Below are 20,357 nucleotides of genomic sequence, written 5' to 3'. Positions count from 1 at the left end.
CATGACCTCTCGTCTTGAGCATTGGTGCCCTGGGAAGGAGGCGCTGACTGTCTACTCTTATCTATTCCTCTCAATATTTTATATACCTCTATCATGTCTCCTCTCATCCTCCTCCTTTCCAGTGAATAAAGCCCTAGCACCTTAAGCCTCTCCTCATATTCAATACTCTCCAATCCAGGCAGCATCTTGGTAAATCTCCTCTGCACCCTCTCCAACGCCTCCACATCCTTCCTATAATGAGGCGACCAGAACTGAACACAGTACTCTAAATGTGGCCTAACTAGAGTTTTGTAAAGCTGCATCATCACCTCGCGGCTGTTAAACTCAATCCCGCGATTTATGAAAGCCAACATCCCATTGGCCTTCTTAACTGCTCTTTCCACCTGTGAGGCAACTTTCAACGAACTGTGAATATGAACCCCCAGATCCCTCTGCTCCTCCACACTGCCAAGTACCTTGCCGTTTACCCTGTACTCTGCCCTGGAGTTTGTCCTTCCAAAGTGTACTACCTCATACTTCTCCGGATTGAACTCCATCTGCCACTTGTCAGCCCAGCTCTGCATCCTATCAATATCCCTCTGTAAGCTCTGACAGCCCTCCACACTATCCACAACACCGCCTATCTTAGTGTCGTCTGCAAACTTACTAACCCAGCCCTCCACCCCCTCATCTAAGTCATCTATAAATATCACAAAAAGTAGAGGTCCCAGAACCGATCCCTGCGGGACACCACTAGTCACTGCCTTCCAATCCGAGGGCACTCCTTCCACCACAACCCTCTGCTTTCTACATGCAAGCCAATTCCTAATCCACACAGCCAAGCTTCCTTGGATCCCTCGGCCTCTGACCTTCTGAAGAAGCCTACCATGAGGAACCTTATCAAATGCCTTACTAAAATCCATGTAAACCACATCCACCGCACTGCCCTCATCAATCTTCCTGGTCACCTCCTCAAAGAACTCTATCAGGCTTGTGAGGCAAGATCTTCCCTTCACAAAGCCATGCTGGCTGTCCCTAATCAGTCCATGATTCTCAAGGTGTTCATAAATCCTATCCCTTAGAATCCTTTCTAACAGCTTACCCACCACAGACGTGAGACTCACCGGTCTATAATTCCCTGGCCTATCCCTATTACCTTTTTTGAACAAGGGGACAACATTCGCAACCCTCCAATCCTCCGGCACCACCCCCATAGACAACGAGGACTCAAAGATCCTTACCAGTGGTTCTCCCTAGCCTCTCGAAGCAGCCTGGGGAAATTCCCGTCAGGCCCCGGAGATTTATCTGTCTTAATATTATTTAACAACTTCAACACATCCTCTCTCTTGATATCAACAACCTCGAGAACATTACCCCTACCAGCACTCCCTTCCGCATCATCTAGACCCCTCTCCCTAGTGAATACCGAAGAGAAGTACTCATTGAGAACTTCTCCCACTTCCGCTGCCTCCAGGCAAATTCTCCCACCTTTGTCCTTAATCGGACCTACCTTCACCCTAGCCATCCTCCTACCCTTCACGTACTTGAAAAAGGCCTTGGGATTTTCCTTAACCCTACTAGCCAAAGCCTTTTCATGTCCCCTTCAAGCTCTCCTCAGCCCTTTCTTAAGTTCCTTCCTTGCTACCGTATATTCCTCACGGGCCCTGTCTGAACCTTGCTGCCTATACCTCACGTATGTTACCTTCTTCTCCCTAACAAGTCGTTCCACCTCTCTCGTCACCCACGGTTCCTTCACCCTGCCATTCCTTCTCTGCCTCACCAATTAGGTTTCTCATTTAGAGGTATTTACTTTCGGAGGTAACATACAATGAAATGCCCATGCAGTGACTACACACATTGGTTTAACAAGCACTTGGAAAGCTGAATACACTGGAATACCTTACTAGTTGATGTGATGTTAGGGAATTTGGTTAATTGGTTTTATTTGAAATTACATTGGTATAATGATTCTTTAGGTTCGTTGATGGATTTTTGGTTAGTGATGAAAGCATTCAACTTCACTCTTTGTCCCTATGTTGTTATTACACAATCATATCAAGTGTATAATTTGGTCAACTAGCTTAGAGGCCTTTAGTGAAAGACTTGGCACAGTGAATGATGTATACTAGTTGCCACCACCCTGCGACATGAATGTTAGCATTCGGTATTTGTGTGGGGTGTTGGCAGATCTGGAGCTGGTGTAAGTCAGTGAGACCAGGAGTGATGGGACTTGGAACAGAATACATGACTGAAGTTTATAGAAAATGGAGGAGAGTGGTGGGTTGGAAACCATTGGGACAATTGTGCCTGATAATGGAAAAAGCACAGATGTATATTTCACCAAGATTGGCGATGATGGGTTGCAGGCAGGCAGAATTACTAATGTGGAACAATGCAGTCTTTGTGCTGAAGTGTACCTGAATTTAGAAAATCATCTTGATGTCAAAAGGTCAGGAAATAGTACATGCTGCACTATATCTATTTCCACACTACTCTCGCAACCTTATTCCGTTCCATGATGTCAATTACAGTATGGTGGCTTGAACTTGTTTTTGAATTCAATACATAACTACCCTTTTTGCCAATCTATACAATGTAAGGCCATGTGTGATAATGGACAAATGTAATTATAACTGCTGGATTCAGATGAATAAATCAACATTGCACCACATGCAGTTTTTTTTGTTGTCGAGACAGATAGCACACACTTTATTTTGTCGTATTGGTTTATTATTGTCACTTGTACCGAGGTACAGTGAAAAGCTGGTCTTGCATACCGATCGTACAGGTCAATTCATTACACAGTGCAGTTACATTGGGTTAGTACAGAGTGCATTGATGTAGTACAGGTAAAAACAATAACAGTACAGAGTAAAGTGTCACAGCTACAGAGAAAGTGCAGTGCAATAAGGTGCAAGGTCACAACAAGGTAGATCATGAGGTCATAGTCCATCTCATTGTATAAGGGAACCGTTCAATAGTCTTATCACAGTGGGGTAGAAGCTGTCCTTGAGTCTGGTGGTACGTGCCCTCAGGCTCCTGTATCTTCTACCCGATGGAAGGGAAAAGAGAGAATGACCCGGGTGGGTGGGGTCTTTGATTATGCTGGCTGCTTCACCAAGACAACGAGAGGTAAAGACAGAGTCCAAGGAGGGGAGACTGGTGTCCGTGATGTGCTGGGCTGTGTCCACAACTCTCTGCAGCTTCTTGCGGTTCTGGGCAATGTTGTCGCAAAGTAAAAGCCAAAGAGTGATCGGTGATGGTGAAAAAAATAACAACAAACTCTTCTTCTCTGACCTGGTGTCAGAATCCAATGAAGCTGTAACTTGCAGTGCAAATCAACACCATAACAAGTACAGTCTTATCCACGTATCATCTGCTTTAATACAGAAAGTCACATCAGAGTGACCCGTTGTTTGGTCACTTCAGTTCTTCAGTCAGTGAGAAGGGTAAAGCAAGACTGGGGTTATTATGAAATAGAGCCAGCCGGTTTTAAAAATTAATGGTGGTTCTCCAAATTTTTCAATCAGAATTACCTCTCATCTTTAAATAAAGTTAATGGGGGAGAAAAAAAGTGTCATTAGACAGCATGATCAACAAGAAGTTTACTGCTGGCAAATTAATAGTGAGGCTGTGGCTGGAAAGTACTTTGGCCACGCCATTTTTGAATTGTCTTGCATCCTGCCCAGGAGTTGTATTGTTTTTGAAAGGGTTCCAAATCCACAAGGCAAATGTGTCATTCCACTGTGTCTTTTATTCAGTCTGTATTTCCTAAACACCTGGCTATTTTGAAGTTCTGAATGGCCCTTGCCTCATTCCTATCATATTTCATTATTCTAATAATTTTGGATAATACTCTGCCACATTCCCAGTGTTGCATTTATGTGAAATCCACAACCAATCTGTTCAACATATGTGCTTCTAGGTTTGCTGTAGAGGGGCTAATAGATTCACACCTCCATTACCCAGTCAGTTTTGTTGAGCCATTATCAGAATCTGCTGTTTTATTGGTCAGATGCCATACCTGTGCTCCCAGCTTCAGACGAGAGGTTGTGCAAATCCAGCAGCAAGTGACCAAAAAAATGAAGTAATTTTTCTGAATTTAATGTTGATTGTATCCATGTGGTTTGTACAAAGCCAACCCTAATTTTCTGGATGTATTTCAAACAAATTATGCCTGTCTGTAGACAGGACAGACAAAACTGCAGAAATGTGATACCTACTTTTACTAATCGAGGCAATTTGCAAATGTCAGTAGGAATATTGATTTCTGGGGGGAGAAGACAATAAACTGCATTGGCACTTTTTATACTATTTAAATGCATTTAAATCACACCAGTCACTCGTATCACTATTTTACCTTTGCAACTGTTATAGCAGTTACATTGCTCCAAAACAGGGATGTGATTGGTGTGGCTCATGGACCTACTGCAGAAATGGGTAAGTCCATGGCCTAGAATTGGGTGGGCAGATGGCCCTCTCCAAGAGCGGCAGCAGTAGCCAGGAGTGGCCAGGATGGAGGGACCCCATATTCTGTTTGTGTGGTTTCCATTACTGCCCTTGCAGTTTTTTTTGGGTTGCTGTTGGATCAGCCTGAGCGAGTAATGGCCTGTCTGTACCATTGGTGGAGGGATTAGTTGCTTAGGGTGGTTAATGGGATGCCTGTCAAGTGGGCTGCTTTGTTCTGGGTAATATCAAACTTGAGTGTTTGAATAAGACAAATTGTTGGAGGAACTCAGTGGGTCGAGCGGTATCTGTGGAGATAAGGGGATGGTCAACATTTCGGGTTGAAGCCCTGCATCAGGACTGAGAGTGCAGAGGGGAAATAGCCAGTACAGAGAGGTGAGAGAGAGGGGAGAGGCAGGGGCTGGTAGGCGATAGGTGGAATCGGGTGAGGTGGGCGATAATGGATAAGTGGAGCCTGGTCGGAGAGGGAGAGGAGGGCTTTTGAGACAGGCTGGTGGGTTAAAGGTGGAAACCGAAAGAATAAATTTTTGGCAGATGGAGCCAGGTGTGGGGAGGGGAAAGGTAGAGACAGGCTGGAACCAGATGAGAGAGGGATGATGGGCAGATGAAGCCACCTGGGGGAGGAGATCGGAAGGGTAGGCCAAGGGAGAAGAAGCTCAGGTGGATAGATGTGTGGGTGAAGAGCAGATTGAACCAGGAATCAAGAGAAATGATTCCTCCCACTTTCTACAAATCAGAGGTGTGACCATGTACACCTACATGGACCCCAGCTATGCCGGTCTTTTCATTGGGCCGTGGAACAGTCTTTGTTCCAAACCTATACTGGCACTCTTCCCCAGCCTTTCTCCACTGCATTGGTGCTGCTTTTTGCACTTGTGTAGAACTCGCCAATTTTATCACCTTTGCTGCTAACTTCCACTCTGCCCTCAAATTCACGTGACACTTCTCACCCTTTTCTCTATCTCAGGAGACAAACTACCCACAGATATCTACTATACCATAGAACAATACAGCACAATACAGGCCCTTTGGCCCACCATGTTGTGCCGACCTTCAAACCACACCTAAGACTAATTAACCCCTTCCTCCCACATATCCCTCTATCTTAAATTCCTCCATATGCTTATCTAACAATCTCTTGAACTTGTCCAACGTATCAGCCTCCACCACCACCCCAGGCAGCGCATTCCAATGCACCAACCACTCTCTGGGTGAAAAACCTCCCTCTGACATCTCCCTTGAACTTCCTAACCATTACCTTAAAGCCATGCCCTCTTGTATTGAGCATTGGTGCCCTGGGAAAGAGGTGCTGGCTGTCCACTCTATCTATTCCTCTTAATATCTTGTATACCTCTATCATGTCTCCCCTCATTCTCCTCCTCTCCAAAGAGTAAAGCCCTAGCTCCTTTGGTCTCTCTTTGTAATCCATACTCTCTAATCCAGGCAGTATCCTGGTAAATCTCCTCTGCACCCTTCGCAGCTCTTAAACTTGATCCCACGACTTATGAAAGCTAACATCCCATAAGCTTTCTTAACTACTCTATCCACCTGTGAGGCAACTTTCAGTGATCTGTGGATATGAACCCCCAGATCCCTCTGCTCCTCCACACTGCCCAGGATCTTGCCATTCACCTTGTACTCTGCCTTGATTCCCACAGCTACCTCAACTACACCTCCTCCCACCTTCCAGGAGAGGCAGGGATTCACGTGCAGTTCCTCCAACCTAGTCTATTGCATTCAGTGCTCTGGATGTGGCCTCCTCTACATCACTGAGGCCAAGCATAGACGAGGCAACCATTTTGCAGAGCACCTGCACTCTGTCTGCAACAGCCACCTTGAACCTCCGATTGCATGTCATTTCAACCCCCCTTCCCATTCCCACCCTGACCTGTCTGTCATCGGCCTTCTCCACTGCCAGGATGAGGCCAAATGCAAACTAGAGGAGCAACACCTCGTATTCCACTTGGGTACCTTGGAACCCAATGGTATGATCATTGAATTTTCCAAATTTAGATAACCTATACTTCAAGTTCCTTTCCCAGCCCTGCAGGTCCACCCAGGTTCTCTCTCCCTTTGTTCACATTCCCTCCTCTCTGCTGTTACTTAGATTTGTTACTCTTCCCCTGTCTGGTTCCACCTGCCTATCATCCCTCCTTCATCTGGTTCCACTTATCACCTTCCAGCCTCTCTCTCTACCCTGGCTGGATGTCTCAACCCGAAACACCGACCATCCATTTGCCTCCACGGATGTTGCTTGACCTGCTGAGTGTATTTTCATTCCAGATTTCAGCTTCTTGAGTGTTTGAGCTGTTACTCATCTATGCAAGGAGAGAGTATTCCATCACATTACTGATTTGTGCTGCACCGATGGTGGAAAGGCTTTGGGGTATCAGGAGATGACATCTTCTATCCTGCTGTTGGAGTATTAATGTGAATGGTTAAGTTGGGTGGTGAGTGTGGGTCAAAGCACTGTTGACAACACCATCCATTGCTCTATCAATGATTGAGAGTGCATTGACTTGCAGTATATAACAGGATTGGATTTGTCCAATTTATTTGTGAATGCAGTGTAACTTGGGTAATTTTCCGCATTGTTAGATAAACGCCAGTGTTGAAAGTGGAGCAGTTCAGCTGTAAATATTGGTAGTTCTGGATGCCATTTTGTCACTACTACAGCCAGGATGTTGTCTGGTCCCGTAGCCTTTGCTGCACATTCCCTCTCAACCACTTGTGTGGAGTGAATTGGATTGCCGGAAGACTGGATCTTGTGATAGTGGGATTTCAGGGGGAAACTGGGATGGATCATGCACTTGGCACATCCTGCCGAACTTGGCCATGAATTTTTCAGTACTTTCGCTAGCCTTCTCGTATGGAGCCCTGCCATTGCTCTGGTTGGAGATGTTCTTGGAGCTTCGTCCTCCAATTAGCTGTTTAATTTTCAATCACTGTTTGTGACTAGATAGGCAGCACTGTATGAACTGTAGGATTTACAGGTTATTAATGAACCAGATGTGTTTTAGAATTTGGATTATTTAGTACATTTATATTCCACACTGCTATGTTGGGATTTGAACCCAGGTCTCTGGTTTACTAGTCCTGTAGTTTAACTGCAACACCACCAACCACAGAACTGAAATTGTTTCCATTGGAGAAAGAGTTTGTTGTACACTTAACGTGATGGAAGGATGAGAATTCTATTGTTGATTTTATTCATGATTTTGTTGGTAAGAGGGTATACCTCAATCATTCAGATGATCTCCTTTGAAGTGGGAATTTGTAGAAATGTAAACAATGCGTAAAATACATTTCTAATTCCATTCCATTAGAAAAGAATATTACCTAGATTTAGATTTCCACGGTTGGATTTGAACTCTCAGCCCACAGGCCTCCAGGTTACTGTAACTCGACTGCTGTGTCATAGTCATACCCATTGTATTTTGCCTTCCAAAAGAAACACCAAAGTTGCAATGCAAAATGGATTTTGTGAATACACACATTTGAAGGAGAATCGTGTGTACTGTCAGTCAAATTAAAAAGTGTAACTTTTGGGTTATGTTTTTTAGGAGATCCAGGCAACGTGGTATGAGAAACTGCATGAATGGGAAGATGCTTTGGTTGCATATGACAAGAAAATGGACATGAACAAGGATGATCCAGAGCTTGTTCTTGGGCGGATGCGCTGCTTGGAGGCACTCGGAGAATGGTGAGTTTCAACATTAGAATTCCTGAGAGTAAGAAGTGCAATGGTCTTTTGAAGTTCACTCATTGGCCCATCAATCTATTGCCTCTTAAACCTACATGTACAGCCCTTTCTTGTAACTTGTTTCTGGAAATTGTTAAGCTTTGTTTAAAGAAAAAATCCACCTGACTTCCTTTTTCTAAATTCATTCTGCTAATTCCTATTATAATTTTGAAAACATTACATAAAGTTATTCTCATTTGGAAAATTCAGGCTTCTTTAATTTGCCTCTTCCATTCGTGAACCTGCAATTTCCAATCTCTAGTTAACCCCTTTGAATTAGAAAAGGGTGATAATGATGAGTTAGCAGTTGATAACTCCATATTTCGTTCAGTGTATCAGTCAATTTCTATAAACTCTCAGTAGCTAATCTTCATTGGAATCAACTCCCTGTAGTTCAAATCTATGTTCATTCTATCTTTGCATCAAAGTATTAAATAGCAGATACCCAGATCAACAGTGAAGCCACACTGCTCTTCGCTGACCATGACAGTCGCTGCCCTAAAAGATCTAACAATTTCTGTAGCAAGAACTTCCCTGCTTCCAACATCAGGTGTGTGAAGCAACGGTTTAAGGACTTCCCTGGTGTCTGGGAGACATGATATCTTTAAATTCACTGTGCAGCTAATCACATTAAAAGACGCTTTAGATAACAAACCAGAAAGAACCAGTGCAGTCATTAATTAAACAATTTACCAGGCATTAAATAAAGAGTTGAAAATGCTCAAGATAGATCTTGAAATGTTGTAGTTGTTTTAAAAATGTATTTTGAAATCTAAGATATGCCTTAAAATATTTCTGTGAGGAATTTGCAAAGCACACTTGTTTTATGGTCAGTAATTATTGAAAACATTTGGATCTTTGTAACAAAGCGTTTTCAGGATATTTTACAGTGCGACCCATTTGCATGTGACTTAATTTCATTTCATTGATTATTCATGATACAAGAAAATATCAAGGCCTTTCAGTACAGTTGGTGTAAGGTGTCAGACGTAGAGATTTCTTGTGAGGTTACATTTTGTTGGGTGGTGATAATGGCGATGGCAGTGTTGAGTGCAGGATAGTGAGGGCCAAGAGGCAAATGGACTTTGGGCACTATAATTCATAGGAAGATTGAGGAAGCACTTAAGCCCTTATTATCAAAGAAAACTGTTTCAGCAGCAGCACATGGTAGTGTTTGCATTTTGTTTTCAGTGCTGTGAAGTTGTAGGATATTACACGTAAGGTTGTCCTCACAATAAGTTTCTTTCATAAATATGCTGTTGTACGAGAAGTGCTTTTCCCTGGACTGGACGAGTATTCTGCCTCATCTTTGTGCCAGTCCCATGGTTAGGTGGAGAGCAACATAGCTCAGGCTTGGAACTGTGTCTGCAATGGACCTTTCCACCAGACGTGGTAAATGCTAGTAAGAGATTACAATGCAGGGGGATGCTTTTAGACTTCATGTATGTCAATTAGAAGAGGAATTGACAAGTGAGCAAAGCAAGCTTAATGTTGAGTAACATTGAAAATCCAACACAATAGGCATGAAATGTTATCATTTACAGAGGGAAAGAACCCAGACTGCATGAAAATCAAAAACTGCAGATGCTGCAAATCTGAAATAAAAGCAGAAAGTGCTGGAAAAGGCGTTGTCTTTGTAAAGAGAAGTCGAGTTAATGTTTCCGATTGACTACCCTTCATCAGGCTTCTTAATTATAATTAAATTTCTGTTCATGTCACAAAAATGCATGAACTTACAACGTTTAAGCAAAAAAAATTCAACTGGTGCAAAAACACAATCTTATCTGTGAATAAACAGACATCTTGGATGTTTTTTGGGTACTCTACAGATTATTCAGTGTCAAAATGTTCTAAATATTTTTTGACGCTTTTATCTTAATGTTTTAAGTACAAAGTATGTTCTATAGATTTTTGATTTCTCTTTGAGATCAAAACTACCTTAAATCTAACCATCCTGTGCATTCTGTGGATCTGTGAATTTTTATGGGTCAGAGGTGAAGCAGTGACACTCCCTGTTGACCTTCTATTCAGCCCCATCTGTTCCCATACATAGAATAATTTGACTTTCTGAACTGGAACATGAAATTTGTTTTCAGAAGTGTAGCTATCCAGTTTGGACTCCCAAAAATAGAGCTCTTAAGAAAACAAACCTGTGAGTTTTGAAATACTTTGAAATTGTGACTGAGCAAAATTTGTTTCTCACAGCCGAACATAAAGTTCGCAAACATTGTTTGCAAACATTGTAGAACTACTCAGCAGGTATTTCAGAACTTAAAATGTAAGTTTCTGATGTTACGGTTAACATCAGTTTAAAAAGTCTGTGTCAGCAGAATGTTGTTGCTTTTACTTAGAGATATTTCTATATGTTGCTAAGCAATGAAACATATGCTGAAGATTTGCCATTTGCAGCTGTTTAGAATTTGGACAATGGCTAGGAATATAAATGCTATCCATGGTTACTGTTAAACAAACAGTAAGCTCTTCAGAGATGGTTTTATGTCTTTTTTTAAGCTTTGTTTCAATTTATTTTAATTAGACTGGATTTGTTTCAAACTAATTGTAATAATATAATAGGATTTTTTTAACATTACTTTGCTATATTTCTTTTTAATCCCACTTAAAACAAAATGAGGTTCACATTTCCCTTGTTGTAATTTAATGGGTTATCCAACTCCATTTCTTCACCTTCTCCCTAACCGACCCTTGAGTAGAATTGTCAAATCCTGGAGCTTCTTTTCCACCTTTTGGGTTTCCAAAACCTTTTCGATTTTTCATTTCCTCATGTTTCTGAATGGCTTTAGACTAGACTTTCTCCTTTTTATCGATCTTCAAGTTCTCTGCCACTATCCCTGTATCTAAAGAGGAATGAAACAAAGGAACATGTGACAATAATAATAAACCAGTTTACATGATCCGAGCCTCCATTTTTTTCCCCTCTGGGATCCATTTCTATTTAGTTCCATAAGACTAGATAATTTATTTACTTATTGAATTGCTAAATCCTTAATATTGCCTTTGTCACTATGTCTGTCCCCTGTAACATTAAGAACAACAACAAACCTGGTTGAAATCTGAGATTGTTGCAAACAAGGCAGGTAACAAGATTTCTGTAATAAAAACAAAAAATGCTGGAAACACTCAGCAGGTCAGGTAGTATCTGTGGAAAGAGACACAGTTAACATTTCACATCAAAGACCTTTGCCTTCTGATGAAGTATCTTCATCTTGAAACATTAACTCTGTGTCTCTTTCCACAGACACTGCCCAACCTGCTGAGTGTTTCCAGCATTTTTTTTGTGTTTATTTCGTATTTCCAGCATCTGCAGTTTTATTTTTATTTTCTTGGAGGATTTTGTTATTTATGTGAGCTTTCAACAAAATGAGAGAACATACTGTAGAATTGAAAGCAACCGTTGGCTTACAAAGGGATTTGGTCTGAAGCCCAGTGACAAGAGGTTACGAAAAACGAGCATGTTCTTAAACTGGCAATCTGCAACTAGTGATATCCCGCGGGGGTTTTTAGTTGGCCACAAGCCTTTCACTATATTTGAAAATGGTTTGGATGAAGGAATATAGAGCAGTACATTAAATAAAGCACAAAACGTTGGAGGCACACTGCGAGTCAGGCACTGTTTGCAGAGAGGAAAAACAGAGCTAATGTTTCAGGTTGACCTTTCAATAGAATAACAAGCCGCAGGTTTGACGACAACACTGGCACAGTAAATGGTGTAGATGGAAGCAGAAAGTTACAAAGAGTCATTGATAGATTCATTAAGTAAAATTTGGCAGATGGAGTTCATTATGGGTAAACATGAATTCTTTGAACCAAAGAAAAATATTCTGTAAATTGATCGAACCTGGGCTGAGCTATGAACAGAGATTTTGGGATCCAATCAAAGAAATCACTTGGAGTCCGTGGACAGCTACAAAAAAAATAATCCAAGAGGCCGAATACTCCTATCTGGAGTATTCTGCCTCTCAGGAAGGATACTTTGGGAGGGGCTTCAGTGCAGATTTAGCAGAATGGTACCTAGAGTAATAGTGTTAAATCTTTAAACTTGGTGAATTCCCTTGAATCTTTCAATTAAATAATTATCTAATGGTAATTTTAAAAAGATTAAAGGGTAGATAGAAATTATTTCTTTAAATCCTAAAACCAGTGCTAGTGTCAAAAAGCAAAATAAGGGGAAACATGGGGCACCCAAGAAGCTGTTCTGCCAAGTTCAGTTGGAATACTCAAAGCTGAGACTGATGGATCATGCTGCTCTTCAGCAGTCGATTCCAGAGAGAGCTGCCAGCCCACTGCAGTATGTGGGTCAATGCATTCTGGGTTTTCACACCAGCCATTGTATTGTGGAAGGCAGGAATGAACTGGAGGCTAGACAGCAGCACTTGTGACCTCCCGGTCTGCTGCTGGATGAGTTTAGGGGACAGAGTGCAAACAGATGGAGTTGAAGAGCCAGTTGTACTTCATCTCCGTCCCCTTGACGTTACACCAGGTATGTCTGGTTTGTGTAGCATGACCCCGTTCATTTGGAGGGAATTACCAATTTTGATTGTGAAGATGGGTGCAGGTAGGTAGTTTTTTTTTCTCCTTAATTTCATAGATGTTTGAGTGTGAATGCATTTTTTTTTGTTTTAATTCTTTAAATCCTTTTAACAAGATCACAAGACAAAGGAGCAGAAGTAGGCCATTTGGGCCATCGAGTCTGCTCCATGAGCTGAACTAATACTGTTCCTATCTAGCCCCAATTTCCAGCCTTATCCCCATATCCCTTGATACCTTGACTAATTAGATACCTATCAATCTCCTCCTTAAATGCACCCAAAGATTGGGCCTCCACAGCTGTAGGTGGCAAAGAATTCCATAATTTCACTACCCTCTGGCTAAAGAAATTTCTCCTCATTTCTGTTTTAAACCGGTACCCTCTAATTCTAAGATTGTGCCCTCTGGTCCTGGACTCACCCACCAGGGGAAACAGCTTAACCACACCTACTCTGTCCAGTCCTTTCAACATTCTAAATGTTTCTATGAGGTCCCCTCTCATCCTTCTGTACTCCAATGAATACAGTCCAAGAGCTGACAAACGCTCATCACTAAACACTAAACTGCTTTTAAGTGTTTGTGACCATCAGAGACATTGAAAACATTGCAGGATCATTCACGGCTGTAACTGGTCTCCTCCTTTCAGAGCCAAAAGCAAAAAAAGGATAGTTCTTTGTGATTATGGGTTGTGCAAAATAGCTAGTCTATCACAACTCTAAAACAGCAGTGTTTTCAGTTTATATAATCTGACATGTCACCACTTAATTAGCTCCTTGTGCATTTCCATCATAACACCTCTACAAAGTGCAGTGCTCTGGAAAATATTTCTCTAATTCTGTAGACAAGCAAGCAAGAATCACTCCACAAACACACTCCTACAGTTAAGATCTGGAAAGGGGCCAGATATTACAATAATTAAAGTAAAAACACAAATTGCTTTAAATACTCAGCTAATCAGGCAGCATCTGTGAAGAGAGAAACAGAGTCCAACATTTCAGGTCTGGAACTCAAATGGACTTCTGGGATCATCAAAAATAAATGCAATCATGGGAATAGTGAGGTCGGTGAACTGGAATAAGCATTATCTGGCCCATGGGTTTCAAGCTATTACATTAGCCAAATTTGTATCATGTTTGGGAGTCATAAGGTGAATGTGTCAGATTTTCTTATGTTCTTATTGCAAGGTGGTTGACAGATTATTGCAAGGTGGTTGACAGACAACAAACTGCAGCTGCTGAAAATTTAATATAAAAACAATGGTTTTAAACACTCAGCAGATCAGACAGCGTCTGTAGAGCCAGCTAGCATTTCCTGGCAATAACGGTTCAACTCTGAGAGGTCGTAAGCCTGTACTTACAAATGGTCTCATTCTCTGTCCCTTGTTATTCGGTGTTGACATCATTTCCAGATTAAGTTTAGCACAGTTGGAGGCAAAGATGCATCTTTGCATTTGCATCCTGCCTGAAGATAGCATTCCCTACTGAACAATCTGAAATAATTCTAGTTCCATCATTTGAGTGACACTGAAAATTCAGCTCAGCTGCAGGCGGCTCTATACTGCCCAAGAGTGACGAAGCCTTGGAACCCCAGACTAAAAAAAAACTTTCCTCCTGTCAGCTTGGGCTGAATTTAAATCCAGATCCCAGAGATGAAAGGACAGTGCTAAACCATGGTGCAATCTGATCTTGATTTGAGAGGAATGCCAGCAAGTATTTGCTAAGAAGTAGCTCTTTGTATTTTGATGCAGAGGATGATGGGTACCTGAGAGTTTAAGGCAGGGTCTTCGCGGTGTGTAACACGAGTCTAATTAGCACGTGTTTGGTTGAACATAAACACCAGAAGTGTTCATCATTTTGTCAAATCTTCTTGGCAGAAGGTTAGTTATTCACACTTCGATGCTCTGTTGCATCAGTGGAATTTGACATTCTTTGGTATGATTATTCAATGAAAGAAAAATAGTTTTAGCTTGGATAACTACCACTGTTCACATATTACTGACACATGATCGGCCTCAGCACGGGAAATCATCTAAAAAAAATCTTCCTGGTTTCTTTATGTTTAAATGGACATCTTTTCTTCATGCTGTGCACTCCTATTAAGTGTGTAATTGATTTTTATAATATATGTAGTTATGCTATTGTGCAGAGACAGTTTACTTGAAGCATGGGAACAATGTGCTTTCAGGATTTTATTATCACACTTTTTAAGACCTGGTTAAAATGCTCATTAGACTTGTGTTACACACACTGCAAAGATTCTGCCCCAAACTCTCAGATACCCAATACCTTCTGAATAATAACTAACTTGGGGGGTCTTGTGTCCTGTGTTTCCAATGGATAGGTTCCAAGTTGAATGCCTGAGAAACACAGGATGCTTTATGGATTTGGCTCAACAAAAACAGCACTCTTTCATTCAATGTATCATTTGTGTGAAATATCACACTGGATAAATTCTGCTTGCCTCCCCCAAGGATAAAAAGGTTTCCTTGATGCCTTGGAGGCAAAATTCATTATCTCTGTACAGCCCAGAAATATCCCCAATTTGTTCTATGGATCTCCCCTCGGGGTAATGACACAGTGCTTCAACAGGGGTGTTCATGAGAGGAACTCTGGATTGTTTTTCATCGGTCTCTGCATGAAACAAACCCATGTGAAGAATGGTAAAGAAAAGATTGGGTTGGGCTACAAGGACCTCCATTGTTGAACAGCTAGCACACGTTGGCTCACTGGAACACAAAAGGGACAATATACCACTGAAGAATCAGTGGTTTTGTACAGAGAGATTAATTGTGCTGCTTCATCATTAATCAATAGCATGGTCCGAGTATTGTTGTTCCACCAACTACATGAATGAACAAAATGATTTGTAAGTTAACTTGAGAAACTTGGTTTGCCTTTTAGGATACTCCATATGTACAATAATTTTCATTACAAAAATAATTAGGACTGTTGGTTAACTGCAAATGTAAATTAATACATTCATTGCACGTATTAATGGGAAATAATTATTTCACTTTGCAAAAATGAAGTGGTCCATAGTACTTGCTGTAGGTTGCCCTTAGCTTGGGATCTACTGGAGAGCAAGAGTGAGTCCTTAGTAAGAAGGAGAGACGAAGGTCAAATTAAGGGGATAGAGATGAGAGAAGGAGTTAAGAGAAGGTGGGGGAAGATGGAGAGGGAGGGGAGGGAGTTAGCAGTAGGGTGGGGAGGTAGGAGAGAGGGAGATACAGTTTGCAGGAGATGCAACAAGTGCTTGACCTCACCAGGGCTCAAAGCAGTCGTGCAGATTTAACTCCCTTGAAAGCTGGTGCTTGGATTTCAGTGACTGCCTGCTCTCCAGTCACTGGTTTGGAGCAGCACCAGGACTTGTCTGAACATCTCAGTGTGAAACATGCTCCAGTTCACATCAGTCCATCTCAGTTACAGATACCTGGGCCATCTCCCTGGCTCTCTGCCTCTCTCCCTCCACAATCCCCCACCAATTCCCCCAGCAGGCTCCTTTCTCTTCTACCAACAAAAAAATCTATTCTTTGGTTATGCTTGTTGCTAAATATGCACAGAATCAGTTTAGCAAAGGGTGCATAGTTGAAGAAAATGGGCTGAGGAAATCAAGAATGGATGAGAAACAGCAGTTGGAGGACGGGTGAAGGTGCAGAGCATGATGAGATTATTCAGCACTAAAAGCTAAGTATTTAACATTGGACCTTCCAAAAATATTGTGTTCCATTATTGTCTAACACTGTGTACAACTGTAATTGACTTGTTTTTCAAAACCTTGTGATGACATTTTTAATTATTTGCAACACAAATAAAATTATTTTAGGGACTCTGAAAAGAATAGACAATGAATATGATAGCCCGTAACCATGGGATTGAGGGATGGAAAAAACTCTCTTTGAAATTTCAACATTAGATCGTGTTCAGCTTGAAACGCGTACAATATTCAGGGGAACTAGCAAACTCGATCTAGTCAGGCAATAAATAATGTAACTACATCTTGCTAGTGATAGGAAATGTCTTATGAGTGTGATTATCTTTAGGGGGGGGAATACTAACACAGTAAGATTAAAATGTCCCTGAAGAAAATGAATTATATTTTGAGGAGGTTTCATTTAGCAATGAATTATATCAAATGTAAACCTACACAAAAGGGGATTGTGTTATGTAAATAACTGCTTTGATTTATGGCCTGTTCAGTAATATCTTTTGAATGTCAAAATTGGACTTTAGTTATTTCAAATGGTTCCACTGTAGTCGATTCTTGATGAATAAACAGCGTAACTGAGTACCTTTAGAGAGACTGTATCCCTTTTATTGAGTGTCTGTTTGCTGGCAGTTCAAAACTGTCAGAATAAAATTATCACTCCATAACTTAAAATGTGCAACTACTTCGAATAGCATTTCACAGAAGCCTATTTTTACATTTCAGAGCTCCATTTACAGAATTAGAAGGTGGCCAATTTATTTTCTACAACTTTCATCTTCCATTTGTTGGAATAAATTCACATTGAAGCATTCAGATGGCAGTGTAAATTGCAGGACCGGAGCTGACGGCCAATTTAAAACTATCATCCCAACACACAATTGAGTTTGCAGCTTTGTAACAAGTATTCAGTTATTAATAATGCTAAAGGAACAGAAATAGGAATAAGCCATTGAACCAGCTCAGCCATTCTATGAGATTGTGACTGAAATTTTACACCAATCCTGTTTTCCTGCAGTATCCTTTAATTTCCTTAGTGTCCAGAACTCTTAGTCTTTTAAGTGAAGTTGTCAATTGAGAAAGGTAGGAGAGTGAAATGAGTGTGTTTTATTTAAAGTAGAATGGCATTTTAATTCCTTTGCTTTAACACAGGAGAAAAAATGATCATTAACATAAATTATTCTAAAATAAATTGAAAATTAATACGAAGGAGTTAATACAATTTATTTTGGAAAACAATAATTGATGTAAAAGTTCAGAGAAGAGAGTAAGTACTAACTGATGTTCAGCTCTGCAATCTTCCCCAATTAAATCTGCTTCTCTGATAATTGTTTCTCAGAACCACAGTTCCCTGAAGTTATTATGCATCCTTGAGAAAATTTTTTAAAAGCCTATTTAAATGTAAAACAAGTTATTACTTTGCATAAAAGTAACTTACATAAGGGCCATATTTCTCAGGAAAAAAATATATAGCATGTTACCTACTTTGAATGTTCTACTGAACCTTCTTTGAAAAGTAGAACATTTCTATAGACGATACAAATGCAGCCTGTTCTACCATTTTACGAATAGTGGAAAATTAATGAAAATTCAAAAATTCAGCACAGAGGCAGTAAGCAAATTAGTTGAGAAATAGCACATAATAAAAACAGCTAACTGACATTGAATATTCTTGTAAAATTTATGAAATATACTGCACAATAAGTTAAAAGCCTTGCATGTAGGCAGTAATTTGTGGTAAGTTTTTCTTTAGCAAATAATAGCATGGTAGAGGTGTCTTTGCTTACTATAGCTCTGTCCTATATGTTACCTTACCCTTCAACAAACAACATTCTTTGGATTCAAAGGGAGGAATTATAATCAGCACCATAATTGTAAGCACTTTGTGTGAAGGATTGCTGTGACTTTTTGATCATTTGAAATTTGTAGTTCATTTTTATTTTAAATTTAAAGGAGGCAAGTGGTGATTAGAAACTTGGTGGAGGAAGTGGAGAACTGAGAGAGGATTCTAGAGTGGGCAGCTATAGCATTGTTCGAGTTTTGTGAAAAGTGAACAGAATCCCAAATGCAAGCCTCAAAATACTAGACTTCCCTGTTATAAGAATGGAGTTAACCTACAAAGTTGTGAAAGACCTTTGCCTTGTTTATAGAATGCAATAGCCACTTTGTACGTTTATAAGCAACTTGCAAAAGTGAATCAAGTTGTCAATGCATTTCCATAAATAGCAGCAATCCCCAAATCCAAATAACTTAATTAGCCACTTGCTTTAGTTTTTGACATACTGTGATTTTTTTTTGTGTAATTGTGATTTATTTTATTTCAAAGTTGAAGTTAAAATTGCAATGTACATGAACTGAAATGTTTTTTATGGAGTAGGAAATTGATTTGGGAAATGTAGTTTTCTGCCACATTCTTTGCCAAATTCGTCTATTATTTTTTTTCCTGCTGGCACTTTATATCATTTAGATTTTAATGTCTTGAAGTCAGAAATTTGTGTGACATATTCCAATGTACCGTATAATGCTCAAATGCAATGGGTAAAATATTTACATTGGATTGTCTGGTGTGATTCCAATCAGCACTGAAACTTGTCTCATTCATTTCCCCCTTTTCCCCGCACAAGTAATCTTGTGATCCTCTATGAATTGCCTTGCCTTGGTCTGTTTCCAGCTCTCAGAACCATTTCTTTTATGATTGCCATGTGTGAAAAACATTACATCAGTTTCATTAAGTGAATGCCTTGGCACCTGCTGGAACTCATGTCAATGAGCCTCATTAAAGGTCATTGATTATGTTGTCTGTAGAGTTGACTGACATGCTCTCATTTCACAGAAGAGTGAACCCAACATTGGTAAACATGCCTTCTGGAGCTAGTGGATGTGCAGAAACAACAAAAATGAGTGTAGGCTTGTAAATTTTGCTCAGGGCATGGCATGTGTGCATGTTATAATCAAAAATAAGTTGATCGGCATCATGGCTTTAAAAATGTTCGTCTCCTATGACACTAGTTAGTTATCTAATTATCTAAAATTAGTTATCTAACTTTCACTAACTATTTGTCAAAATGATACATTTAGAAAATAGAAGCAGGAGTAGGCAATGTCCCCTCTTGAACCTGCTCCCAACATTCTATGGATTTATCGCTGATCTGCATTTTCCTACCTTTGCTTCCTTAGATGCTATTGATTTTAATAGGAGGAACTCTGAAATTCACAATTACCCTGGTGAATTTTTTTTTTGTAATTTGAATTTTCTACACCTTACTGCCATTTCTATCTATGATCAATTCTGATATGCTGTCGAGGCTAACAATGCCGTCTTAAGTATGGCAGGCAGCAGGCCATCTGTCATTTGGAATGGCTGTATTATGCTGGTGCCACAGTGTACCTTCAGTAATTGAACTTGGGTTATTCAATTGGCACCGCACATTCTAACGTGAATTTCCAAGTCCAAGTAAAGTTGTCAATGCATTTCATTTAATCCAGACAGATACAGTATTGGAATAATGTGTTTTCTTTTGTAAACATTAAATGAAGTCGTCCAGTTATCTATATTTTATGTGTTCTGTAAAGATCTATATTTAATCTGATCAACTTTTTGCATCAGAAAATGTTACCAAACTACTACGATGCTTACATACGGTGATAAAATGTGTCACAGGTGTTGGTGGTCACAAGGTTACAAAGCCTCTTGTGCTTGATTCCCTTTGATATGTAAAATTAAAATGATTGCTGTTTATTTTTACTGTCGCTAAAGATTTGCACAGTTCTCTGAGGCACTGGTCTCAGACAGCAGCCATCTGTTTGCAAAAGAAAAAGTTATTCTCCTGGAAATAATCAGAAGTGGTGCCAAATCTAAAGTAGTGGCAAGTTTAATTTATACTTTATGCCATCACAGATAGGCCTCGGCGCTAGTTTTCTA

At 40.3% G+C, this 20,357-nt stretch overlaps 1 protein-coding gene across 5 annotated transcripts in view; it reads left to right on the top strand.

Moving 5' to 3' along the window:
* Positions 1–20,357, top strand: part of mtor (mechanistic target of rapamycin kinase) — a 237,425-nt gene that overhangs the window by 148,426 nt on the left and 68,642 nt on the right. For all 5 annotated transcript variants that reach the window (XM_052039584.1, XM_052039580.1, XM_052039582.1 and 2 more), the window contains one exon: positions 8,010–8,149. In XM_052039584.1, the coding sequence (XP_051895544.1) occupies positions 8,010–8,149 (140 nt within the window). The remainder of the gene's footprint in view (positions 1–8,009; positions 8,150–20,357) is intronic.

This window comes from Pristis pectinata, chromosome 26 (genome assembly GCF_009764475.1).
Source record: "Pristis pectinata isolate sPriPec2 chromosome 26, sPriPec2.1.pri, whole genome shotgun sequence".
Classification (NCBI taxonomy): domain Eukaryota; kingdom Metazoa; phylum Chordata; class Chondrichthyes; order Rhinopristiformes; family Pristidae; genus Pristis; species Pristis pectinata.
This window is presented reverse-complemented; position numbering and strand designations above follow the sequence as displayed.